At 46.6% G+C, this 26193-nt stretch overlaps 2 protein-coding genes and 1 non-coding gene across 3 annotated transcripts; all 3 read right to left on the bottom strand.

Annotated features, from left to right (window-relative positions):
* Positions 1-353: 353 nt before the first annotated feature.
* CLEC4G (C-type lectin domain family 4 member G) lies at positions 354-4217 on the bottom strand. Its single transcript, XM_060092316.1, has 9 exons — positions 4163-4217; positions 3719-3820; positions 3341-3394; positions 3088-3150; positions 2847-2951; positions 1367-1456; positions 1000-1148; positions 778-893; positions 354-492 (listed from the first exon to the last, which is right to left on the bottom strand). Exons 1-9 carry the CDS (start codon positions 4215-4217, stop codon positions 354-356), a joined length of 873 nt encoding a protein of 290 aa, XP_059948299.1.
* A 4408-nt stretch (positions 4218-8625) lies between these two features.
* CD209 (CD209 molecule) lies at positions 8626-11413 on the bottom strand. The gene is made up of 8 exons (XM_060092315.1): positions 11374-11413; positions 11119-11193; positions 10916-11002; positions 10527-10616; positions 10175-10267; positions 9780-9931; positions 9177-9289; positions 8626-8767 (listed from the first exon to the last, which is right to left on the bottom strand). Exons 1-8 carry the CDS (start codon positions 11411-11413, stop codon positions 8626-8628), a joined length of 792 nt encoding a protein of 263 aa, XP_059948298.1.
* A 2775-nt stretch (positions 11414-14188) lies between these two features.
* On the bottom strand, positions 14189-14297 carry LOC132487340 (U6 spliceosomal RNA). The gene has a single exon (XR_009531622.1). It is a non-coding gene; the product is annotated as a U6 spliceosomal RNA (small nuclear RNA).
* Positions 14298-26193: the final 11896 nt, after the last annotated feature.

Raw genomic sequence — 26193 nt, 5'->3', positions numbered from 1 at the left:
CCTCGGGCTGCGAAGAAAGCTCTCAAAATCCCTATCTTTGAGGCCTTCCACCTGCATGGTAAAATACAAGTAAATCAAACAGCTCCATCCCTGAGTTACTTGATCTTGGTTAGGGAGGGCAATAGGGTCAGATCACAGGGCTGGGGAGCTCAGATTTTGGAGCGGGTGGAGACTAGGTGAGGTCCATGGGTGAAGGGTTGCAGTGAGGCTGGAGCGGAGGTTTCAGAGTGCGGTTACTGGCGTACGTTGTGGGTGGGGTGGGAAATTAATGGTGGTGGGCGGGGCCAGGACGGTGAGCGGCTCAGGCGATTGGACAAGTGCCAGTGGGCGTGACTCTGGGGCACTGGGGGAGGTCAGCAGCTGAGCCTCTTCTCACAGATCCAGCTGTCGTCTCTGTTGTCGCACGGTGCATCATTCCACATCCCCGTGCGGAGAATCATGATGCAGTCCTCGCGCCCCAGCGAGTCATTGGGCTCCCCCTGATTCCAGTGGCTGCAATGGTTTGGCGGAGGTGTTGCTGGGAGGCTAGGCTGAGGATGGCCATGGGGTCCAGCCTTCCTTTCCGGGGTCTAGCCTGTTTATTACTTGGGGCTAACCTAGACATCCTGAGGGTCTAACCTGAGCACACGCACCTGAGATATAACTTTCTAACCCCAGAATTTAACCCTAGTCACTTCCTGGGGTGTAGCCCGCCCATCCCTAAGGAGGCCCTGAGATCTGGCCGAAGCGCTTCTCCTAGGATCTGAACTGTCAGCCTCCCCAAGTCCCTTCCCTCACCTGAAGCTGAGCGGGACTCCGTCCACCCACTGGTAGCCCTGGATCCTGCGCGCCCTGCGCACGGCCCTCAGGCCCAGCCAGTAACCGCGGCCACCAGTGTTCCGATTTAGGAAGCCCTGGGCAAGAGGGGAGACTGAGCCACGCGTCCGTCCCGCCCCGCCCCCAACCACGCCGCCTCAGGTAAACTCCTTCTCCCCGCCCCCCAAAGCCGGAGCTGCGCACCTGCTCATCCAGGCCCCCGACAATCACCAGGTGCGCTCTGGCGCCCTCGCAGTGGCGCTGCGCCTCCACCCACGTGGCCCGTTGGGTGGAGAAAAGGTAACAGGAGCCCTGGAATGGCAGCCACGACTTGGGGCACTCCCCGCAGGAGCCTGCAGGGTGGCGAGGATCAAAGAGGTGATTTGCTCCCAAATGGAGCATATGGTGAGGATTGGGGAGGGGAGTGTTGGACCCCTGGGCTCAGAGTCGGAGCCACTGAGACCAGGCCAAGGTCAAAGGGTGGGGCCAGGCGGATCAGGGAACCCTGGGGCCCAAGGGCGGGATCCACTTGTCCTCGCCTCCCCCCTTCACCCCTCCGGGTCGTACTCACTGTTCCCGAGCCGGACTCCTTCCAGCGCTCGGAAGAGCTCACTGCGGATGTTCTCACGGTCCCTACCGGCTTCAGCCAAGCTCTGGGTCACTGCGAGGTAAAAGGAGTCCAGATTATAGCTAGGCTCAGCATCAATAATAAGGTCATGATTAGTTAAGGTCAGCATCCACTTCCGTGGTCATTGCCAAGGTCAAGAATGACATCACCCATTTTTGGATTGGGTTGTTTGTTTTTGTTATTGAGCAAACAACCCAATCCAAGAATGGGCAGAAGACCTAAATAGACATTTCTCCAAAGAAGATATACAGACTGCCAACAAACACATGAAAGAATGCTCAACGTCATTAATCATTAGAGAAATGCAAATCAAAACTACAATGAGATATCATCTCACACCAGTCAGAATGGCCATCATCAAAAAATCTAGAAACAATAAATGCTGGAGAGGGTGTGGAAAAAAGGGAACCCTCTTGCACTGCTGGTGGGAATGTGAATTGGTACAGCCACTATGGAGAACGGTATGGAGGTTCCTTAAAAAACTAAAAATAGAACTACCATGTGACCCAGCAATCCCACTACTGGGCATATATCCTGAGAAAACCATAATTCAAAAAGAGTCATGTACCACAATGTTCATTGCAGCTCTATTTACAATAGCCAGGAGATGGAAGCAACGTAAGTGTCCATCAACATATGAATGGATAAAGAAGATGTGGCACATATATACAATGGAATATTACTCAGCCATAAAAAGAAATGAAATTGAGTTATTTGTAGTGAGGTGGATGGACCTAGAGTCTGTCATACAGAGTGAAGTAACTCAGAAAGAGAAAAACAAATACCGTATGCTAACACATATATATGGAATCTAAGAAAAAAAAAAGATCATGAAGAACCTAGGAGTAAGACGGGAATAAAGACACAGACGTACTAGAGAATGGACTTGAGGATATGGGGAGGGGGAAGGGTAAGCTGGGACAAAGTGAGAGAGTGGCATGGACATATATACACTACCAAAAATAGACGGCTAGTGGGAAGCAGCCGCAAAGCACAGGGAGATCAGCTTGGTGTTTTGTGACCACCTAGAGGGGTGGGATAGGGAGGGTGGGAAGGAGGGAGACGCAAAAGGGAAGAGATATGGGAACATATGTATATGTATAACTGATTCACTTTGTTATAAAGCAGAAACTAACACACCATTGTAAAGCAATTATACTCCAATAAAGATGTTAAAAAAAAAAAAAAGAATGACATGACGGTCAAGGACTGTTATAGCTGGGTAGGGTCCAGTTGTGGTTGGGGTTAGGAGTTGCAGTCAAGGTCAGAGTCCAGAGGTCAGGGGCAGGATGGAGGACACGACTGGGGTCAATGGTCAGGATCACAGGACAGGTGGGGGTCACAGAGGGGTCCGGAGGTGAATCAAGGGTAGGGTAACAGCCGGGGTGAGGGGTGAGGGATCATGGCAATGTCCCGCCCTCACCGCGCTCGCTCAGTTCTTTCAGGGTGCTCTCCTGCTGGATCAGCTTCGACTGTGCCTCTCTAAGCTTGGTGCGCACGGTCTGCAGCTGCGCCTGAGTCCCCAGGCCTGGGAAGGGGGGCGAGAATGGCGGCGGGACATCTGAGACCAGCCCACCGCCCCCGCTACGCGCCAGGAGCCCCGCTCCCACTCGCCTCCTCCAATCCCGGCCACAAGCCCCGCCCCCTCTGTCCACCAGTCTCACAGCAGCTATTGCAGGCTCGGACCTCCTCCTTCAGGACACCCAGCACCGCCGTCTGCTTCGAGGCTGGAACGATCCCCCGTCCGCCCCACACACTCCAGGTCACCCTCGGGGACTCACAGGACCCTGCCCAACTCCAGGGCCAGCCTTGCGGACTGTGAGGTCCCCACCGACCCACCCACTATCCCGACACCAGGGTCCAAGACCCTTCTGCCCCCGAACTTTGGGGACCCAAGACCCTCTGTTCTGCACGTACAGTTTGTCCTCAGCAGATTCTGTTGGCCAAGCAGCGCCCCGCGCTCTGTGGAGGCTGAGGAGAGAGGGGGACTCGGGAACTCTCCCCGCGGCCCGAGGGGTGCAGGGACCCTGATCACCGGACACACAGAGTGGGTGGACAGGCGTGCAGCGCACGTGATGTGCACACACACCGACAAAGGACAAACACATTCACAGGCACATATGCACACACGTGGACTTGAGGATATGGGGAGGGGGAAGGGTAAGCACACAAACTCGTGCTCACACTCAGACCCAGGCAAGGGCCTGGGACCAGGCTGGTGTGCTCAGGGACGGAGAAAAGGTCTATGTCCCCAGGGGGGCTGGACATGACCTCCCCCATCATCCAGTCACTCACCCCTGGAAATCAGGACGCTCAGAACGAGGGCCCACAGGATTGTGACCACCAAGACAGCCACGGCCAGGAGGAGGGGTCTCTGTCCCCAGCGTCCCCAGTGCCCTGGGATAACACGGATGGATTCCTGAGTTCCTTCTGAGTTCCTCTGGTACCAGGACCACCCTGGATCCCTGGGCCCTGAGGACTGAGCCCTGGATGCTTTGGTTCCTCCCAGGAGACTGAGATTCAGAGAGGTAAGGTAACTTGTCTGTGGTCACACAGCCCCTAAGTGGCGGAGTTGAAATTTGAATCCAGGTCCAGCTGGCTCTAGGGCCTGTGGTGTCTCTCCTGCACTCACTACTTAGGCCTTCTCTTGGCTGATCCTCTCCATTCTCCCATCAAACCCCAAACCACTGGTCAGAGAGGGACCCAAGGGGACCTGTGAGGCAGCCCCATTGCTCATACCTCCTGAGACCTCCTCCAGCCTGCCATCCCACCTGCTGTACCCGGCAGTGTCCATGGTGATCAGGCACCCAGCTCTGGGAGTAGATATAAAAGTAGCCCCATCCCTCTCCCCGCCCCACCCACCCTCTTCCTTCCTTCCCTTCTCCTGTGTCTCAATTCCTGGTACAGAGAACCACTGACCAATCACAGCGATGGGCCCTTTCTGGGCTCAGCTGGGCTGGGCTGGGCTGCAGTAAGGGTGGGGTGGGGAGGGGAAGTGGGGAGTTGAGGGGAGTTGAGGGAGAGTAGAAGGAATGGGGGACGTGAAGTGTGTGTGGGTGTGTGTGTGTGTAGTCCCAGCCTCTTGGGCTCCCAGCCTCTTGGGCGCCCAGCCCCAGCCCTGGCCCTCACCAGCTACGTGTTCCAGCAACAATTTCCAGGCTCTGCTGGGGCTTCACTTTGGAGCTCGGTCCGCATCACCTATAGGTCTGGCGTTTGCCTTCCTCCTGAGAGGGACAGGCTGAACCCAGCCAAGTTCAAGGCGGCTCCCTGCGGGTACCTGAGAAAGCCCCTTCCAGTGTGCCCCCCCACCAACCCCACGCCAGCTGCTCATGGCTCCTCCACTCCCCTGCAGGTGCCTGCCAGAAGCTACCTTTGACCCTGACCTTCATTCAGTCCTCTTCGACTAGAAGGGAGAACACAGCCAGTTGTTCCATGGAGGCCAGCTAAGCTTCTGGACTCTACTGTTGGGTGTGTGTGTAGGGTGTCCATGTGCAGCTTCTAGAAGCCTCTGTTTTTCTCCTCTGTGCAAAGGGGGACAGTGACAAGGCCTCCCTCCAAGGGATGCTGTGATAAAGAAATGAGGTTATGCATGGCAAGCCTTGGCACCATCCCCAAGCACAAAACCCTCCAAATGTCATTCATTCTTTCAACTAATATAGGACACCTACCACATGCCAGGCATCGATCAAGGAACTGAGGATACATCAATGAACTAAAGAAGAAAATTCCTTTTTTCTTGGAGTTAACATTCCAGTAGGGGGTAGGGAGAGACAGACAGTCAATAATGAACATAATTAAAAGGTAAGTTCGAGATTGGTTCAAGATGGCGGAGTAGAAGGATGTGCTCTCACTCCCTCTTGTGAGAACACCGGAATCACAACTAACTGCTGAACAATCATCGACAGGAAGACACTGGAATTCACCAAAAATGATACCCCACATCCAAAGACAAAGGAGAAGCCACAATGAGATGGTAGGAGGGGCGCTATCACAATAAAATCAAATCCCATAACTGCTGGGTGGGTGACTCACAGACTGGAGAACACTTATACCACAGAAGTCCACCCACTGGACTGAAGGTTCTGAGCCCCACGTCAGGCTTCCCAATCTGGGGGTCCGGCAATGGGAGGGGGAATTCCTAGAGAATCAGACTTTGAAGCCTGGCGGGATTTGATTGCAGGACTTCGACAGGACTGGGGAAATCAGAGACTCCACTCTTGGAGGGCACACACAAAGTAGTGTGTACGTCGGGCCCCAGGGGAAAGAGCAGTGACCCCACAGGAAACTGACCAAACCTACCTGCTAGTGTTGGAGAGTCTCCTGCAGAGGTGGGGGGCAGCTGTGGCCCACCAACGGACAAGGACACTGGCAGCAGAAGTTCTGGGAAGTACTCCTTGGCGTGAGCCCTCCCAGAGTCCACCATAAGCCCCACCAAAGAGCCCAGGTAGGCTCCAGTGTTGGGTCGCCTTAGGCCAAACAACCAACAGGGAGGGAACCCAGCCTCACCCATCAGCAGACAAGTGGATTAAAGTTTTACTGAGCTCTGCCCACCACAGCAACAGCCAGCTCTACCCACCACCAGTCCCTCCCATCAGGAAACTTCCACAAGCCTCTTAGATAGCCTCATCCACCAGAGGGCAGACAACAGAAGCAAGAAGAACTACAATCCTGCAGCCTGTGGAACAAAAACCACATTCACAGAAAGATAGACAAGATGAAAAGGCAGAGGGCTATGTACCAGATGAAGGAACAAGATAAAACCCCAGAAAAACAACTAAATGAAGTGGAGATAGGCAACCTTCCAAAAAAAGAATTCAGAATAATGATAGTGAAGATGATCCAGGACCTCGGAAAAAGAATGGAGGCAAAGATCGAGAAGATGCAAGAAATGTTTAACAAAGATCTAGAAGAATTAAAGAACAAACAGAGATGAACAATACAATAACTGAAATGAAAACTACACTAGAAGGAATCAATAGCAGAATAACTGAGGCAGAAGAACGGATAAGTGACCTGAAAGACAGAATGGTGGAATTCACTGCTGCAGAACAGAATAAAGGAAAAAGAATGAAAAGAAATGAAGACAGCCTAAGAGAACACTGGGACAACATTAAACGCAACAACATTCGCATTATAGGGGTCCCAGAAGGAGAAGAGAGAGAGAAAGGACCCAAGAAAATATTTGAAGGGATTATAGTTGAAAATTTCCCTAACATGGGAAAGGAAATAGCCACCCAAGTCCAGGAGGCACAGAGAGTCCCATACAGGATAAGCCCAAGGAGAAACACGCTGAGACACATAGTAATCAAATTGGCAAAAGTTAAAGACAAAGAAAAATTATTGAAAACAACAAGGGAAAAACGACAAATAACATACAAGGGAACTCCCATAAAGTTAACAGCTGATTTCTCAGCAGAAACTCTACAAGCCAGAAGGGAGTGGCATGATATACTTAAAGTGATGAAAAGGAAGAACCTACAACTAAGATTACTCTACCAGGCAAGGATCTCATTCAGATTCGATGGAGAAATCAAAAGTTTTACAGACAAGCAAAAGCTAAGAGAATTCAGCACCACCAAACCAGCTCTACAACAAATGCTAAAGGAACTTCTCTAAATGGGAAACACAAGAGAAGAAAAGGACCTACAAAAACAAACCCAAAACAATTAAGAAAATGGTCATAGGAACATACATATTGATAATTACCTTAAACATGAATGGATTAAATGCTCCAAACAAAAGACACAGGCTTGCTGAATGGAAACAAAAACAAGACCCATCTATATGCTGTCTACAAGAGACCCACTTCAGACCTAGGGACACGTACAGACTGAAAGTGAGGGGATGGAAAAAGATATTCCATACAAATGGAAATCAAAAGAAAGCTGGAGTAGCAATACTCATATCAGATAAAATAGACTTTAAAATAAAGGATGTTACAAGAGACAAGGAAGGACACTACATAATGATCAAGGGATCAATCCAAGAGGAAGCTATAACAATTATAAATATATATGCACCCAACAAAGGAGCACCTCAGTACATAAGACAACTGCTAACAGCTCTAAAAGAGGAAATCGAGAGTAACACATGGGGCTTCCCTGGTGGTGCAGTGGTTGAGAATCTGCCTGCTAATGCAGGGGATGTGGGTTTGAGCCCTGGTCTGGGAAGATCCCACATGCCGCGGAGCAACTAGGCCCGTGAGCCACAACTACTGAGCCTGCGCATCCAGCCTGTGCTCCGCAACAAGAGAGGCCGCGATAGTGAGAAGCCCGCGCACCGCGATGAAGAGTGGCCCCCGCTTGCCACAACTAGAGAAAGTCCTCGCACAGAAATGAAAACCCAACACAGCCAAAAGTAAATTAATTAATTTTAAAAAAATTTTAATAAATAACAAAAAATAAAGTACCTGAATAAATAATTGGTTCATTAATCAATGAACACATAGATAGCTAGACAGACACATACATACCTATATGTATTGTATATATGTACTTTCCCAACCAAAATTACAAACTGATTCAAAACTGTATCTGGGGGCTTCCCTGGTGGCACAGTGGTTGAGAGTCCACCTGCCGATGCAGGAGACGAGGGTTCGTGCCCCGGGTCCAGGAAGATCCCACATGCCGCGGAGCGGCTGGGTCCATGAGCCATGGCCACTGAGCCTGCGCGTCTGGAGCCTGTGCTCCGCAACGGGAGAGGCCACAACAGTGAGAGGCCCACGTACCACACACACACAAAAAAACTGTATCTGGGAAATAAAATGCACAGTAGTAGAGAAAAACATATTGAAAAAAGACAATGTCCTAATGTACATCAAACAGATTATCAAACTATAGTAACTGGAAAAAAAAACTATAGTAACAAACAGTGGCAAGGAACAAAAATAAGTTCAATGGGACACATAATGCAATGTATGACTTTATTAAGGGGATGTCATGGGGGGGGGCGAGGGGGGGCTGAGACCATCAACAGATGAAAAAAGATGGTCTATAGCCTACAGTGGGATGGGTCTTAGAGGATAAGGGGGTCTCAGAATCTCCCTCAGGATCTCGAAGACCTCCGTACAGGAGGGGGATGGGAATTCACCAAAGGGAAAAACAGAAACAGGTGGGGCCTGAGAGAAACCAGCAGACCACATGTCTCAGTTGCCTGATCTCTGCAAACTGGGACAGGGTGGGGTGGGGGGGAGGCAGTGACCCTCAGAGGGCTGGGCAGGGAGCCGGGGGCTTCTCACAGATCCAGGAGTTTTGTGTGCTACATTTGACATCATTCCAGCCATCGTTGTACAATTCCACACAGTCCTCATCTTTGTGGTTGTTGGGTTCCCCTTCTTTCCAGAAGCTGTGAACCCCATGAGAGCTCTGAGCCCCCTACTCCTCCCAGAGGCCACCCCCCAGGCCCCCCTTTGGAGGAGCTGGTCCCTGGGCTTTGGCAGTAAATTGCCAAGAACCAGCCAGAGGGTGGTGAGGAGTTTGGAGGCAGGGTTTTGGAAATGTGGGTTAGGGTTAGAATCCACCTCCATTAGCATCAGCTCTGGCAAAGTTAAAATGCAGATTCTTGGGCCCTTACCCAGGCTTACAGAATCCGAGGCCCCCACCACTACCACTGCCACCCCCAGAATGAAGGCAGGACTCTGCATCTTCACCAAGCTCCTCAGGTGAGACTTTCCAGTCCCAGAGTCTGAGAAACCCTGCTTTGAAGGAGGGGTGTCCCTGCCCACACCCTCGGACCATTGTCACTGGGAGGTCACCTGAGTTGGAGGGGGCTGTTGTCCACCCATTTCCAGGAACCCTCATTGTGGTGGTCACTGAGGCCAATCCAGGTGGGTTTATTATATCTGACATACCAAATCCTCAGGAATTTCTGGGGGTGGGAGTGGGGGAGAGGGGTATCAGGAGGAAGATCCCTGAACGCCACGCGTCCCATGTCTGCCCACGTTCCCGTGGTCCCCTGCCTCCCATGGAAGTTCCTTTCACAGCCTAGCCTGTAGCCCCTACTCCAGTTGTATGTGTTCACATGTGCATGGAGGCTGTGGATGTGTGTTAATATACATACATGTGTGGATATGTGTTAACTTGTGTCTCAATTGACATACATTATGTGTGGTCTCAAGGGTACTCTGAATTCCTTTTCTGTCCAGACATGGGCTCCTCTCAAACATGTTCTTCTCTCACTTGACCTTCCTGAGTCCATTATGTTTCCTCCTCCAGGAAGTCTTCCCTGACTGCCTGTCACTTCTCACCCCCATCTACCCCCTGGACCTCCATCTCTCAGAGGGCAGAGGAGTGCAGCAGAAAGCTCTTTGTTGACCAGTCATATGGCCCAGCCCCAAGGGGAACCTTGCCCAGCCCACCTGCTCCTCAGAACTCTTGATGATCACCAGCTGGGCCCCAAAGTCCTGACAGGAGGAGACAGCAGATTTCCAGTCACTCTGAGTCCAGGAGAATAAGTAGCAGCTCCCCTGGAAGAGTTCCCAACTCCAAGGACAGGGACGGCACAGGCCAGCTGGGAAGGAGGAAGGGGGTTGGGACAGAGAGGTCACTTGGCTCCTAGGCCCCAGACACCTGCATCAGATCTTGGGAAACTAGGGCCAGCCCCTGTGTTCAGCTGTCAGCTCAGTCCCCAAGAAATCCATGAGAAAGATCCCAGCTCTGCCCTGCCCTCCTCAGCGTGGCAGCCATAGAAGGTGGGTCCCAGCCCCACCCACAATCCTGTGACTTCCTCTTGACCTTGGCATGGGACCCTTACCCAGGGTGGCATTCATCCAGGTCAGGTGCTGCAGGATCTCCTCCAGGTTTGATTGCATCTGCCCCTGTGCAACATCAACTGGAAGGAGAGGACCTCAATTATTAAGCACCTACTGTGTGCTTGGTGCAGAGAGGGCCCCATGAGAGCATTATGTATGGATCTCACAGGAACCTGAAGAGCCCATGACACGAAGAAACTGAGGCTTAGAGAGTGACTTGCCCAACATCGCCAGCCCCCAGGACCTCTTGCAGGGCTCCAATCCCCTCCCCCACTCCTGCCCTCTCTCCTTCACCCCTGGTGGTGATGGCTGGTCCAAGGTCATCCTCCCTCGGAGCCCCATCTCCTCTCTGACTCCGGAACCCAGCGTCCAGCCCCTCATCCAGGCTGTTGTTCTCCGCGTGGTGGTCCCCCAAATCTCTCTGCAGGAACTGGATCCTGGAAACTACAACAGAGCAGAGAATTCCCCCTTTATGAGCGCCGACTCTATACCTGACCCGGTGCCAAGTCCGGTTTCAAGGTCTCAGGGAAACTAAGCTCCCCATAGGGGAGGATGCACTGCATTTCACGTGAGGAAACAGGATCAGAGAGGGGGAGTAACTGGCCCATGGTCACACAGAAGGTGACACGGAGCCCAAACGCCCCAGCCCTAGTAGGTCTGGGGAATGTGGAAAAGGGCAAAGACCATCCCAGAGAGAAAATCCAAAGGGACCCAGGACTCCAAACCCCCAGATGCTGACTCACCTTGAACCAGGGTGGTCAGCTGGAGCATGAAGAAAGCCAGTGAGATGAAGAGCAGCAGGGGAAGCAGAGGGTTCCGGGTCAGACACCCTGTAGGACCAGCAGATGGGCAGAGCTTGGGGCTCAGGGGCAGACCCTGTCCCACCCCACCCCCAACCGCCCCCTTCCCCAGGAGCTGCCTGCTCCTGAACCAGCCACTCTGGTACCTGCTGAGCTCCTCAAACTGTGTAGGAGTCCAGGGTATCTCTCAGGCAATCTCTGGCCCCCAAATGTCTCCTCCTCTGAATAGGACAGAGCACATGCAATTGAACTTGGAAGGCTGCTGAGCCCTCTCTCAGAACTGCAAGCTGGAGACCAGACCCTCCCCCTTCCCTGCAAGCTGAAGGTCAGGCCCCAGCACCCTCAGGACACTGGGGCCCTATCATCCCCACCATCACCCCAGACTGGGGGTCCAGCCTCACCAGAGCCACCCGGTTCCTTGGGGTTACACATCTCTGCCATCCTCCTTTCCTCTCTGCCCCTCTTTCTAACTCCTCTCTGAACTATGGTTTTTATAACCCCACGTATTTCCCTCTGTAGCCCTTCCTCAGATCTGTTCTTTCCCAACTCAGGAAGAATGAGGAACAGGATGGGGATAACACTTCCTCTCAGAAAAATCCGGGGAGGGATAAAGCGCCTGACACAACTGAGAGGTCAGTTAGGATCGGGCAGAAGCTGTGCAGGCAACTTTGGGGCCAGAAGGCACTGTTCCAACCCTTATCCAGTCCTGGGACCTTCAGCCTCACATTCTCAGAGCCTCAGTTTCCTCAACTGTGAAATGGGACAATTACCCTGCCTCACACTGTAATTGTAAGGTTTAATACAGTGCACTAGCAATGGGTATAAATTGCCTATTCTAATGATGAATACTCAGAAATAACATCACTTAAGCATATGCCCACTGTTCCCCCTGGTGTGTGTTCTCCCTCACTGTAGCAAGTAATAAGCCCAGATTTGTTAACCACAGGTGTGTTCCTAGTGGTCTAATAGTTCTCACAATAGCCCTATGAGATAGGTAGTTACTATCCTGCTTTACAGATGAGGAAACTGAGAAACAGAGAGGGCAAGCAACTGCTTGAGGTCACATAGCTCAAAAGCAGTGGGGCTGGGAGTTGACCCATGAGTCTCTGCTTAACCACTACACAAAGCAGTTACTTTTTTCTCCTTTGTATTTACTAAGTATTTTGTAGAGAGTCACTTTGAAACTTTGTGTATTGAGCTTCCAATTTATTTCTGTATGGACCCTGGTCTCCTATCTGATGCAATTGGGTGTATGTTACAACCTTTTTTTTTTAATCTAAAGTGAGTTTCTTGGGGCTTTCCTGGTGGTGCAGTGGTTAAGAATACACCTGCCAATGCAGGGGACACGGGTTCAAGCCCTGGTCCAGGAAGATGCCACATGCTGCAACTATGCCTGTGCACCACAACTACTGAGCCTGCGTGCCACAACTACTGAAGCCTGCGTGCCTAGAGCCCATGCTCTGCAACAAGAGAAGCCACCACAATGAGAAGTCTGTGCACCGCAACCAAGAGTGGCCCCCCTCGCCACACTAGAGAAAACCTGTGTGCAGCAACGTAGACCCAACGCAACTAAAAATAAATAAGTAGAACAAATAAATTTATTTTTAAAAATAAATAAATAAAGTGAGTCTCTTGTAGACAGCATATAATTGGATCATCTTTTTTATTCATTCTGTCAATCTCTACCTTTTAATTGGAGAATTTAACTCTTTTATATTTAATGTAATTACTGATAAGGTAGGGTTTCTATCTGCCATTTTGCTATTTGTTTTTCATATGTCTTATTTCTTTTTCGTTCCTCAATTCCTTCGTTACTACCTTTTTTCATGTTAAATAGATACTTTCTTCTTTTTTTTAAATTGAAGTATAGTGATTTACAATGTTGTATTAGTTTCTGGTGTACATCAAAGTTATTCAGTACATATATATTCTTTTTTCATATTCTTTTCCAATACAGTTTATTACAAGATATTGAATGTACTTCCCTGTGCTATACAGTAAATCGTTGTTGTTTATCTATTTTATATATAGTAGTTTTTTATATAGTAGTTCACCCTTTCCAGCATTTTTTTTTTTTTTTTTTTTTGCCTACATTGGGTTTTCGTTGCTGCACACGGGCTTGCTCTAGTTGCGGCGAGCAGGGGCTGCTCTTCATTGCAGTGTGCAGGCTTTTCATTGCGGTGGCTTCTCTTGTTGCAGAACACGGGCTCTAGGATGCTCAGGCTTCAGTAGTTGTGGCCCACAGGCTTTGTTGCTCTGCGGCATAAGGGAGCTTCCCTGACCAGGGCTCGAACCCATGTCCCCTGCATTGGTAAGCAGATTCTTAACCACTGCACCACCAGGGAAGCCTTCCAGCATATATTATTTGTAACTTTTAAAATTTATTTTTTTAATTATTTATTTATTTTATTTATTTTGGCTGCACCAGATCTTAGTTGCAGCATGTGGGATCTTCATTGCAACACGTATTGCAGAATCAGTTCCCTGACCATGGATTAAACCCGGCTCCCCTGAATTGGGAGCTAATAGTCTTACCCACTGGACCACTAAGGAGGACCCCTGTAAATTTTTAATGGTGGCTATTCTGACTGGTGTGAGATGGTACCTCATTGTAGTTTTGATTTTCCTTTCTCTAATAATTAGCAGTGTTGAGCTATTTTCATGTGCCTATTGGCCATCTGTGCATCTTCTTTGGAGGAATGTCTATTTAGTTCTTCTGCCCATTTTTTTTATTCTCTTGTCCTTTTATTTAACCAGTTTTTTAAAATAGATCTTTATTGGAGTATAATTGCTTCACAGTACTGTGTTAGTTTCTGTTGTACATCAAAATGAATCAACCATATGCATACATATGTCCCCATATTCCCTCCTTCTTGAGCCTCCCTCTCATCCTCCCTATCCCACCCCTCTTGGTCATCGCAAACACATCTCCCTGTGCTATGCTGCTGCTTCTAAGTAGCTAAATATTTTACATTCAGTAGTGTATATATGTCGATGCTACTCTCACTTTGCCCCAGCTTCCCCCTCCCACCCCGTGTCCTCAAGTCCATTCTCTATGTCTACATCTTTATTCCTGCCCTGCAACTAGTTTCATCAGTACCTTTTTTTTTAGATTCCATATATATGCGTTAGCATACAGCATTTGTTTTTCTCTTTCTGATTTACTTCACTCTGTATGACAGACTCTACATCCATCCACCTCACTACAGATAACTTAAAAATATAGAACGCTTCACGAATTTGTGTGTGTCATCCTTGTGCAGTGGCCATGCTAATCTTCTCTGTATCGTTCCAATTTTAGTACATGTGCTGCCAAAGCGAGCACTTCTGCCCAGTTTTTGATTGGGTTGTTTTGTTGTTGTTGTTGTTGTGGAGTTGTACGAGCTGTTTGTATATTTTGGAACTTAAGCCCTTGTCGGTCGTATCATTTATAAATATTTTCTCCCTAGTTGTAGGTTGTATTTTCGTTTTGTTTATGGTTTCCTTAGCGGTGCAAAAGTTTATAAGTTTGATTAGGTCCCATTTGTTTATTTTTGCTTTTATTTCTTTTGCCTTGGTAGACTGACCTAAGAAAACATTGGTACAATTTATGTCAGAGAATGTTTTGCCTATGCTCTCTTCTAGGAATTTTATGGTGTCATGTCTTATATTTACGTTTTTAAGCCATTTTGAGTTTATTTTTGTGTAGGGTGTGAGGGTGTGTTCTAACTTCATTGATTTACATGTGGCTGTCCAGCTTTCCCAACACCACTTGCTTAAGAGACTGTCTTTTCTTCATTGTATATTCTTGCCTCCTTTGTCGAACAGTAATTGACCGTAGGTGTGTAGATTTATTTCTGGGCTCTCTATTCTGTTCCATTGATACGTTTGTCTGTTTCTATGCCAATACCATGCTGTTTTGATGACTGTAGCTTTGTAGTATTGTCTGAAGTCTGGAACGGTTATGCCTCCAGCTTTGTTCTTTTTCCTCAAGATTGCTTTGGCAATTCTGGTTTTTTTTAAGGTTTCATATAAAATTTAGGATTATTTGTACTAGTTCTGTGGAAAATGTCATGGGTAATATGAAAGGGATCACATTAAATCTGTAGGTTGCTTTGGGTAGTATGGTCATTTTAATCAATATTAATTCTTCCAATCCAAGAGCATGGGATATCTTTCTCTCTGTGAATCATTTTCAATTTCCTTTTTCAATGTTTTCTAGTTCTCAGCTTATAAGTCTTTCACTTCCTTGGTCAGGTTAATTCCTAAGTACTTCATTTTATTTTGTTGTAGTTGTTGTTGCAGTTTAAAACGAGATTTTTAAAAACTTTTCCTTCTTGATATTTCATTGTTAGTGTAAAGAAATACAACAGATTTCTGTATGTTAATCTTGTATCCTGCTATCTTGCTGGATATGTTTATAAGTTCTAGTAGTTTTGTGTGGAGTCTTTAGGGTTTTCTATTAAATAGATATTTTCTAGTGTATCATTTAAAACCTCTTGTTTCTTTTACTACATATTTTTTACTTATTTTCTTAGTGGTTTCCATGGGGTTTACTATTAACATTGTTAATTTATAACAATCTAGTTCAGAGTAATATCAACTTAATTTTAATAATATACAAAACTTTGCTCCTATTTAGTTCAATTTCTGCCTCCTTTTGTGCAGCTATTATCACAAATTACATCTTTATACACATGTGCCCATCAACTTAGATTTCTAATGATTGCATTATACAGTTGTCTTAAATCAGATGGAGGAAAAAAGGAGTTGCAAACCAAAAATACATGTATACTGTCTTTTATATTTACCTGTGTAGTTACCTTTGTTGGTGCTTTTTATTTCTTCATGTGGATTTGAGTTACTGTCTAGTGTTCTTTCATTTCATCCTGAAATACTCCTTTCATTTCTTTTATTGTGGGAAAATACATGTAACATAGATTTTACCATCCGAACCATACAGTTCAGTAGCATTTAGTACATTCATAATGTTGTGAATTTTGTGCAACCATCACCAATATCTAGTTCCAGAACATTTTCATCACCCCAAAAGGAAACCCCATACCCATTAAGCAGTCACTCCCCATTTCCACCTCCCCCCAGAGCCAGAAACTACTAATCTACTTTCTGTCTCTATGGATTTACCTATTCTGGATTTACCTATTTCATATATATGGAATCATTCAACACCCTTTTGTGTCTGGCTTCTTTTGCTTAGCATAATGTTTTCAAGGCTCATGCATGATGTGACATTTATCAGTACTGTATTCCTGTCTATGGTTGAATAAAGTACTTTTGCTGGATATAGAATCTTTGATTGACAGGTATTTTTCTTTCAGCATTTCAAATATGTCTTCCCACTGCCTTCTGTCCTCCACAGTTTCTGATGAGAAATACACTGTTAATCTAATTGAGGATCACTTGTACAAAGTGAGACATTTTTCTCTTGCTGTGTTCAAGATTCCCTTTGTCTTTGAACAGTTTGGTTATTATGCATCTAAGTGTGGATCTCTTTGAACTTATCCTCCTTGGAGTTCATTTAGCTTCTGGATATGTAGCCTAACATTTTCATCAGACGTTGGATGTTTTCAACTATTATTTCTTCAAATATTCTTTCTGTCCCTTTCTGTCCTTATTCTCCTTCTGACACTCCCATTATGCATATGTTGGTATGCTTGCTGGTATTCCACATGTCTCTGATGCTCTGTTAATTTTTTTTCTGTTCCTCAGACTGGATAATCTCAATGGATCCATTTTTCATTTTTTGCTGATACTTCCTTCTACCTACTCAAATCAATAGCAATTTGCCCTCTAGTAAAATATCCATTTCAGTTATTGTACTTTTATTGATTGATTGATTGATTGATTTTTGGCTGCATTGGGTCTTCATTGCTGTACGTGGGCTTTCTCTAGTTGCAGCGAGCAGGGGCTACCCTTCCTTGTGGTGCACGGGCTTCTCATTGAGGTGGCTTCTCTTGTTTCAGAGCTCAAGCTCTAGGCACACGGGCTTTGGTAGTTGTGGCATGCAGACTCAGTAGTTGTGGTCCACGGGCTTAGTTGCTCTGTGGTATATGGGATCTTCCCAGACCAGGGCTCAAACCTGTGTCCCCTGCACTGGCAGGCGGATTCTTTACCACTGTGCCATCAGGGAAGTTCCAAGGCTATTTCTTTTTTTAAAAATGTATTTTATTGAAGTATAGTTGATTTACAATGTTGTGTTAATTTCTACTGTACAGCAAAGTGATTCAATTATACATAAATATATTCTTTTTCATATTCTTTTCCATTACAGTTTATCACAGGATATTGAATATAGTTCCCTGTGCTATACAGTAGGACCTTGATGTTTATCCATTTTATATATAATAGTTTGCATCTGCTAACCCCAAACTCCCAATCCATTCCCCCCGACCCCTACCCCTTGGCAACCACAAGTCAGTTCTCTATGTCTGTGAGTCTGTAAGGCTATTTCTGAGTTGGAGAGTGGGGAATGGGACTAGGGTACATTAAAATTCCACCAAGCTCATTGTTCTTTACTGAAATTCAGTCATTTTTCTTTTTTTTTAATTAGTTTCTGCTTTATAACAAAGTGAATCAGTCATACATATACATCTGTTCCCATATCCCTTCCCTCTTGCATCTCCCTCCCTCCCACCCTCCCTATCCCACCCTTCCAGGTGGTCACAAAGCACCGAGCTGATCTCCCTGTGCTCTGCGGCTGCTTCCCACTAGCTATCTACCTTGCGTTTGGTAGTGTATATATGTCCATGCCTCTCTCTCGCTTTGTCACAGCTTACCCTTCCCCCTCCCCATATCCTCAAGTCCATTCTCAAGTAGGTCTGTGTCTTTATTCCTGTTTTACCCCTAGGTTCTTCATGACATTTGTTTTTATCTTAAATTCCATATATATGTGTTAGCATACGGTATTTGTCTTTCTCTTTCTGACTTACTTCACTCTGTATGACAGACTCTAGGTCCATTCACCTCATTACAAATAGTTCAATTTTGTTTCTTTTTATGGCTGAGTAATATTCCACTGTATATATGTGCCACATCTTCTTTATCCATTCATCCGATGATGGACACTTAGGTTGTTTCCATCTCTGGGCTATTGTAAATAGGGCTGCTATGAACATTTTGCTACATGACTCTTTTTGAATTATGGTTTTCTCAGGATATATGCCCAGTAGTGGGACTGCTGGGTCATATGGTAGTTCTACTTGTAGTTTTTTTAAGGAACCTCCATACTGTTCTCCATAGTGGCTGTACCAATTCACATTCCCACCAGCAGTGTAAGAGTGTTCTCTTTTTTCCACACCCTCTCCAGCATTTATTGTTTCTAGATTTTTTGATGATGGCCATTCTGACTGGTGTGAGATGATATCTCATTGTAGTTTTGATTTGCATTTCTCTAATGATTAAAGATGTTGAGCATCTTTTCATGTGTTTGTTGGCAGTCTGTATATCTTCTGTGGAGAAATGTCTGTTTAGGTCTTCTGCCCATTTTTGGATTGGGTTGTTTATTTTTTTGTTATTGAGCTGCATGAGCTGCTTATAAATTTTGGAGATTAATCCTTTGTCAGTTGCATCATTTGCAAATATTTTCTCCCATTCTGAGGGTTGTCTTTTGGTCTTGTTCATGGTTTCCTTTGCTGTGCAAAAGCTTTGAAGTTTCATTAGGTCCCATGTGTTTATTTTTGTCTTTATTTCCATTTCTCTAGGAGGTGGGTCAAAAAGGATCTTGCTGTGATTTATGTCATAGAGTGTTCTGCCTATGTTTTCCTCTAAGAGTTTGATAGTGTCTGGCCTTACATTTAGGTCTTTAATCCATTTTGAGCTTATTTTTGTGTATGGTGTTAGGGAGTGATCTAATCTCATACTTTTACGTGTCCCTGTCCAGTTTTCCCAGCACCACTTATTGAAGAGGCTCTCCTTTCTCCACTGTACATTCCTGCCTCCTTTATCAAAGGTAAGGTGACCATATGTGCGTGGGTTTATCTCTGGGCTTTCTATCCTGTTCCATTGATCTATCTTTCTGTTTTTGTGCCAGTACCACACTGTCTTGATTACTGTAGCTTTGTAGTATAGTCTGAAGTCAGGGAGCCTGATTCCTCTAGCTCCGTTTTTCGTTCTCAAGATTGCTTTGGCTATTTGGGGTCTTTTGTTTTTCCATACAAATTGTGAAATTTTTTGTTCAAGTTCTGTGAAAAATGCCATTGATAGTTTGATAGGGATTGCATTGAATCTGTAGATTGCTTTGGGTAGTAAAGTCATTTTCACAATGTTGATTCTTCCAATCCAAGAACATGGTCTATCTCTCCATCTGTTTGTATCATCTTTAATTTCTTTCATCAGTGTCTTATAATTTTCTGCATACAGGTCTTTTGTCTCCTTAGGTAGGTTTATTCCTAGATATTTTATTCTTTTTGTTGCAATGGTAAATGGGAGTGTTTTCTTGATTTCACTTTCAGATTTCTCATCATTAGTGTACAGGAATGCCAGAGATTTCTGTGCATTAATTTTGTATCCTGCTACTTTACCAAATTCATTGATTAGCTCTAGTAGTTTTCTGGTAGCATCTTTAGGATTCTCTATGTATAGTATCATGTCATCCACAAACAGTGACAGCTTTATTCTTTTCTGATTTGGATTCCTTTTATTTCCTTTTCTTCTCTGATTGCTGTGGCTAAAACTTCCAAAACTATGTTGAATAAGAGTGGTGAGAGTGGGCAGCCTTGTCTTGTTCCTGATCTTAGTGGAAATGGTTTCAGTTTTTCACCATTGAGGATGATGTTGGCTGTGGGTTTGTTATATATGGCCTTTATTATGTTGAGGAAAGTTCCCTCTATGCCTATTTTCTGCAGGGTTTTTATCATAAATGGGTGTTGAATTTTGTCGAAAGCTTTCTCTGCATCTATTGAGATGATCATGTGGTTTTTCTCCTTCAATTTGTTAATATGGTGTACCACGTTGATTGATTTGCGTATATTGAAGAATCCTTGCATTCCTGGAATAAACCCCACTTGATCATGGTGTATGATCCTTTTAACGTGCTGTTGGATTCTGTTTGCTAGTATTTTGTTGAGGATTTTTGCATCTATGTTCATCAGTGATATTAGCCTGTAGTTTTCTTTCTTTGTGACATCCTTGTCTGGTTTTGGTATCAAGGTGATGGTGGCCTTGTAGAATGAGTTTGGGAGTGTTCCTCCCTCTGCTATATTTTGGAAGAGTTTGAGAAGGATAGGTGTCAGCTCTTCTCTAAATGTTTGATAGAATTCGCCTGTGAAGCCATCTGGTCCTGGGCTTTTGTTTGTTGGAAGATTTTTAATCACAGTTTCAATTTCAGGCAGTCATTTTTCTTTACTCCCTGAATTACTGTAAGCTTTTGGGTGATTGCCAGAGTTCGAAAAGTGTTGATTCTGACAAATTCTGTGGTTTTTCCATTGTTTTTATGGAAAGGCAAATTTTACGCTGCCATTTTTGCTGACGTGCTTTTTTTTTTTTTTTTTTTTTTTTCGGTACACGGGCCTCTCACCGCTGTGGCCTCTCCCGTTGCAGAGCACAGGCTCCGGACGTGCAGGCTCAGCGGCCATGGCTCACGGGCCCAGCCGCTCCACGGCATGTGGGATCTTCCCAGACCAGGGCACGAACCCGTGTCCCCTGCATCGGCAGGCGGACTCTCAACCGCTTTCTGTTTTTTGATGCTTAAATTTTCTTTGATTTGGCCAGTGGAAGTCTTTCATGCTGGCTTCTGTGTCCTTTTGACATGAATCTATCATTTTTTTTTTTGCTGAGCAGACTTTCCTTGTCTGAACCCTGGAATCAACCATTTTTCCAAAGAACCCTGGTTGCTTTTAAGCAGAGAATGGCATTCAGAAACCAAGACCTGAGTATTAAGTATGCTGATTATTATTGGGGTGTCACTGATCCCAGGACTTCTGAGTAGGCAGATGAGAAAACACACACAGACACACACACACATTTATTTCTCTATATATTTTGAAAACCATGAGTTCACACCAACACCTCCAATTAAATACAGTAAGGTTCATTCTAACTTTCCCTTCATTCACTTTTTTTTTTTTTTTTTTTTTTTTGGCTATACAGCTTGTGGCATCTCATTTTCCCAAGCAGGGACTGAACCCTGGGCATGGCAGTGAAAGCCTGGAATCCTAACCAATAGACCATCAGGGAACTCCCACTCCATTCATCTTTGTAACACTCTTTTCTGATGGTGGGAAACCTGGTTCCCATTATCCCGCATGATTTATTTATTTCATCAATCCCTCTATATATAGCCAATCTCATTTTCCCATCACTATCCCCTACGCCTGCGGTCCCCAACCTTTTTGGCACCAGGGACCAGTTTTGTGGAAGATGATTTTTCCACAGACTGGGGTGGGGGTCGGGGGATGGTTCAGGCAGTAATGCAAGCAATGGGGAGCGGCAGAGGAAGATTCTCTCATTGGCCTGCCACCCACTTCCTGCTGTGCAGCCCAGTTCCTCACAGGCCATGAACCGGGTGTTGGGGACCCCTGCCCTATGCTATGTAGATGCCCTCTTCACGGCACTTGGACACTGACCCTCTCCCTCCAGGTAGACAGACCCCCATGCTGTTGTCCTGATTACCTCACTTGGGCTCTGACATCATCCCATACCAGCCATCCCTCCACGAGGATGCTCTCCTCACCAAGTTTGGACTCCAGCACTGGTGCCCAGCATTTGGAACGCTTACTCTTGTCATCTAAGAACTGGATGATTTACCCTGTCCCCTAAACACCTCTCCATCTATGCAAGCCCATCCATACCCAGAGCTGGTGTCTGCCTGCCCCCTGGTACGGAAGCTAAAACTGCTCTTGGCTCACCTATGAAGGGCTCTTTTTTTTTTAATTTTTAAAAAATTTTTTGGCCACGCCACTTGGCATGTGGGACTTTGTTCCCCAACCAGGATCGAACCTGTGCCCCCTGCAGTGGAAGCTCAGAGTCTTAACCACTGGACCACCAGGGAAGTCCCTGAAGGGCTCATTTTTATGTCTGAAACCCAGCTCATCAAGGCTTCCTTGCATTCACTCTTGACTAGCCCTATTGAAAAGTATGGGTTTTTCTAGTTATCACCATGGAAGGGAGGGTCTTTGGGGGACTTCTACATTCTCAACAGAAATGGAAATCCTGCCAGCACTCCTTCACCACTTACTTTGTGCTAAAGCCAGGAGGCTGTGGAGTGGGAATTGACAGTTTTGCCTCTCTTAATTAGGAAGTCCAACAGAGAGGGAGAGAGAGAGAGGGGGCCAGATTCAGGTTCAAAATTTTATCTGTCTACTAGCTGTCTCACCCTGAATGTAACCTTCTAGACCAAGAATTGGCAAATGTTTTCTGAAAAGGGACAGATAGCAAGTATTTTTTGGCCCTGTGGGTCAATCAGTCTCTGACACAGCTCCTCCACTCTGCCCCTGTAACATGAAAGCACCCGGACAATATGTCAGTGAATGGGTGGGGCTGAGTTTCGCTAAACTATTTATAAAAACAGCTGGGAGCCAGCTGTTCACAGGGAGGAGACTGAGTCTATTTTCTTTACTGCTACATCCCCAAAGTCAAGAACACTGCCTGGCAGGTAGTGGGCACTCCAACAATGATAATAAACGAGTTATTATCACTTGTATGCCCTTTTTTTTTCTCTTTTTTTTTAAGTTTTTTCGGCCATGCCAGGCAGCTTGTGGGATCTTAATTCCCCGACCAGGGATTGAACCCACATCCCCTACAGTGGAAGCATGGAGCCTTAACCCCTGGACCACCAGGGAAGTCCCTCCTTTGTATATTCTTTTTTTTTTTTTTTTTGCGGTACGCGGGCCTCTCACTGTCGTGGCCTCTCCCGTTGCGGAGCACAGGCTCCGGACACGCAGGCTCAGCGGCCATGGCTCACCAGCCCAGCTGCTCCGCGGCATGTGGGATCCTCCCGGACCGGGGCACGAACCCGTGTCCCCTGCATCGGCAGGCGGACTCTCAACCACTGCGCCACCAGGGAAGCCCCCTTGTATATTCTTGATGGAAAAGTAATGACACAACCAGAGTGACCAGTGTTGGTGGATGGTTGAACAGAGCATGGGAGATCCAACTGTGCGGCATGTTCAAGGTCTTTCGGAAGGGTTTTTGTTCTTTAAAGAAAGGATGAAGGGGACTTCCCTGGAAGTCTAGTGGTTAAGACTCCGTGCTTCCACTGCAGGGGACGAGGGTTCGATCCCTGGTCAGGGAAGTAGATCCCACATGCCGCCTGCCCAGCACGGCCAAAAAAATAAAAGAAGAAGAATTTAAAAAAAAAAGAAAGGAGGAGGGAAAGAACTTTTACTGGGTATCTGTTTGGTGCCAAGAGACCTAACTTTTCTCATGACAGCCCTGTGAAGTGGGTTTGTATCATCGACTGGATATTTGTGTCCCACTCCGCCACATTCCTATATTGAAACCTAATCCCTAAGGGGATGATACTCTGAAGTGGGCATTTGGGAAGTGATTAGCTCGTGAATGGCATTAGTGCTCTTATAAAAGAGACCCCAGAGAGCTCTCTCACACCTTCTGCCATGTGAAGACACAGCCAGAAGATGGTCTTCTGTGAATCAGGAGGCGGGTCCTCACCAGACACCAAATCTCCCCACACATTGATCTTAGACTTCCAGCCTCCAGAACTGTGAGAAATAAATGTTGGTTGTTTAAGCCCCCCCTGTCTATGGCATTGTGTTATCGCAGCCTGAAAGGACTAAGATGCTCTGTGTCCCCATTTCACATATGGGGAAAACTGAGGCTCAGGAGTTGAGGAGACACGCTCATGGCCTCACAGCTGGAGGCAGATCTGGGGAGGTGGTGGCTTTCCCATCTCCAGAGACACATCAAAAGAGCCAACCCCCTCAGGAAGATGAAACAAAATACTCTCTCTTGGATGGGCTGTTCCTACTACTGTTCATTATAAACCCCTCCACCTGGTGTTCAATACTTCGTGATTGGATCCTGGACCAGCCATCCCGTTTTTCCTCCTGGGGCTCTAAAGTCCTACTGAAAAACTTTCAGTTCCTCTAGCAAGCCACATTCTCTTTCACTTCCTGACCTTTGCACGTGCGGATAGCTTGAACTGAAAACACCCTTTCTCCTACACCCTGTTCCATCTCCTCTCAAACAACTCATCTTTCAGCATGTAACCTTTCCCCTAGAACGTGACCGTCAGAAAGCTCTGGAGTATTTTCCAGCATCACCAAGCCACTCTCCCAGTCTCACCCGACTCCGACTGGATGTCCTACAGATTGAACTCAGTCCTGACACTATCCACCTGGAGACAGCATCAGATCTGTTAAAAAAAAAAAAAAAGCAACTGTGTACATGTTAAAGATCTTATTGGCTTTATTCAGTGATTCATGAATTGGGCAGCATCCGGTCTAGCAGATAGAAAGGAGCCCTGAAGGGCTGTACAAGGCTAGAGGTTTCTTGGTTTGGGTTTTTTTTGTTGTTGTTGTTTTTTATTTTCTATTTTTTGGCTGCACCGCATGGCATGCAGGATCTTAGTTCCCCAACCAGGGATCGAACCCATGCCCCCTGCAATGGAAGCGCAGTCTCTTAACCACTGGACCACCAGGGAAGTCCCAAGCTAGAGGTTTTATAGGCAGAAGGGAGTAGGATCAAGGAAGTGGTACCGGCAAAAAAGTGGGTGGGTCATTGTAAGATTATTTTCCTGCAGGGGATGGCAGGGGTCTATCAGACGATTCCTTATTGGCTGGTTTAAGATTCCATTTCTGAGAGAGCTCTAACTGTCGTTGAGACTGAGTTTGGTGGGCTTCCCTGGTGGCTCAGTGGTTAAGAATCCGCCTGCCAATGCAAGGGACAAGGGTTCGAGCCCTGGTCCAGGAAGATCCCACATGCCGCGGAGCAACTAAACCCGTGCGCCACAGCTACTGAGCCTGCACTCTAGAGCCCACGAGCCACAACTACTGAGCCCACGCACCACAACTACTGAAGCCCGTGCGCCCAGAGCCCGTGCTCCACAACAAGAGAAGCCACCGCAATGAGAAGCCCATGCACCACAACGAAGAGTAGCCCCTGCTCGCTGCAACTGGAGAAAGCCCACGCGCAGCAATGAAGACCCAACGCAGCCAAAAATAAATTTAAAAAAAAAAAGACTGAGTTTGGTGATGTGAGTTTCACTATAAGTGACTCCATTTTGGCTCTGTTGTCTTGTTTTTAACAGATCCCACAGGTTAAAGGGTCAGTCCCACAAAACTGTCCTCAACTTCAGACACCAAGTGTAGATCCAGGCCATGCATACTTCTGACCCACCCACTACAAATCAGGGTTTCCCATGACTCCCTCCTCAAGTCTGATAATTTGTTAGAACTCACAAATCTTAGGGAAACATTTACTTACCAAAACATTTACTGGTTTGTTATAAAGGATATTATAAAGAAGACAGATGAGCAACCAGATAAAGTACATAAGGCAAGGTCCAGAAGGATCCTGCATGGAGGAGCTTCTGTCCCCATGGAACTGGTGTGCGCCACCCTTACCAACCACGAAGCTCATCAGATCTCAACAAATGTCTAGTAAACAGATGAGATGAGTGAGGAAGTACTGTCTCCCTCCATTGCCTAGTTCATCTTCTGTACCACACAGACATATGTAGCTGCCCAGTCCTACATTCCCGCCTGGATTCTCATCTCTCTCTTCCACCGACAAATCGCATCATCTTTTAATACCACCTCCCCCAGGAAGTCTTCCTTGCTTACCCACGTGGAGTCCCTTCTCAAACCAGTTGAGCTGCACAGACTCTGTCTACCTTATAAGCTTTGACCTGACAGCAGAAGGATTTCCCCAAAGATCTGCCCCAGGTTATACCCCACCTTCCTCCTTGATTCTCAGACAAGTGCCACCTGCTGCTTTAGAGGTGTCATTGAAATGGGACCCAGGCTGGGCTGGCCTCACAGAAACCTGCCAGCACCAGAATTCCAGAACCTCAGCTAACATACACAGACCAGGAGGAGACCACTGTGGGCTGTGGGCAGGAATCAGGGAATGGACAGCCTACTGTGTTTCTCGCCAGGCTGGACAGCACCACCCAGTGGTCAAGGAGGCTTCAACACAGGTTTACAGAACAGATACCTTCCTGCCTCCTTGTCTTTGCATTAGCGGGTCCCTCTGCCTGGCATGCTGCCCTTCCTCCTTCTCTCAATATTTTACCTATTCTTGAGAGTGACTTCACAGTCCTCCGG

The sequence above is a fragment of the Mesoplodon densirostris genome, chromosome 3 (assembly GCF_025265405.1).
Source record: "Mesoplodon densirostris isolate mMesDen1 chromosome 3, mMesDen1 primary haplotype, whole genome shotgun sequence".
NCBI classification, from domain to species: domain Eukaryota; kingdom Metazoa; phylum Chordata; class Mammalia; order Artiodactyla; family Ziphiidae; genus Mesoplodon; species Mesoplodon densirostris.
Note: the sequence above shows the minus strand (reverse complement) of the source record. Positions and strands in the feature narration are given on the sequence as shown.

Bases quoted from the DNA above. Each gene is read 5' to 3' on its own strand.
- CD209 (XM_060092315.1), bottom strand. From the start codon at position 11,413: ATGGCAGAGATGTGTAACCCCAAGGAACCGGGTGGCTCTG. The intron at 10,268-10,526 runs GTCAGAGAGGAG...TTAATAATTGAG, and splicing joins GCTGGACGCTGGGTTCCGGA to GTCCTCTCCTTCCAGTTGAT. The intron at 9,932-10,174 runs GTAAGGGTCCCA...CCTCCTTCCCAG, and splicing joins CTGGATGAATGCCACCCTGG to CTGGCCTGTGCCGTCCCTGT.
- CLEC4G (XM_060092316.1), bottom strand. From the start codon at position 4,217: ATGGACACTGCCGGGTACAGCAGGTGGGATGGCAGGCTGGAGGAGGTC. The intron at 2,952-3,087 runs GTGAGACTGGTG...CCCCCTTCCCAG, and splicing joins CCGAGCCTGCAATAGCTGCT to GCCTGGGGACTCAGGCGCAG. The intron at 894-999 runs GTGCGCAGCTCC...CCTCTTGCCCAG, and splicing joins TCGGGGGCCTGGATGAGCAG to GGCTTCCTAAATCGGAACAC.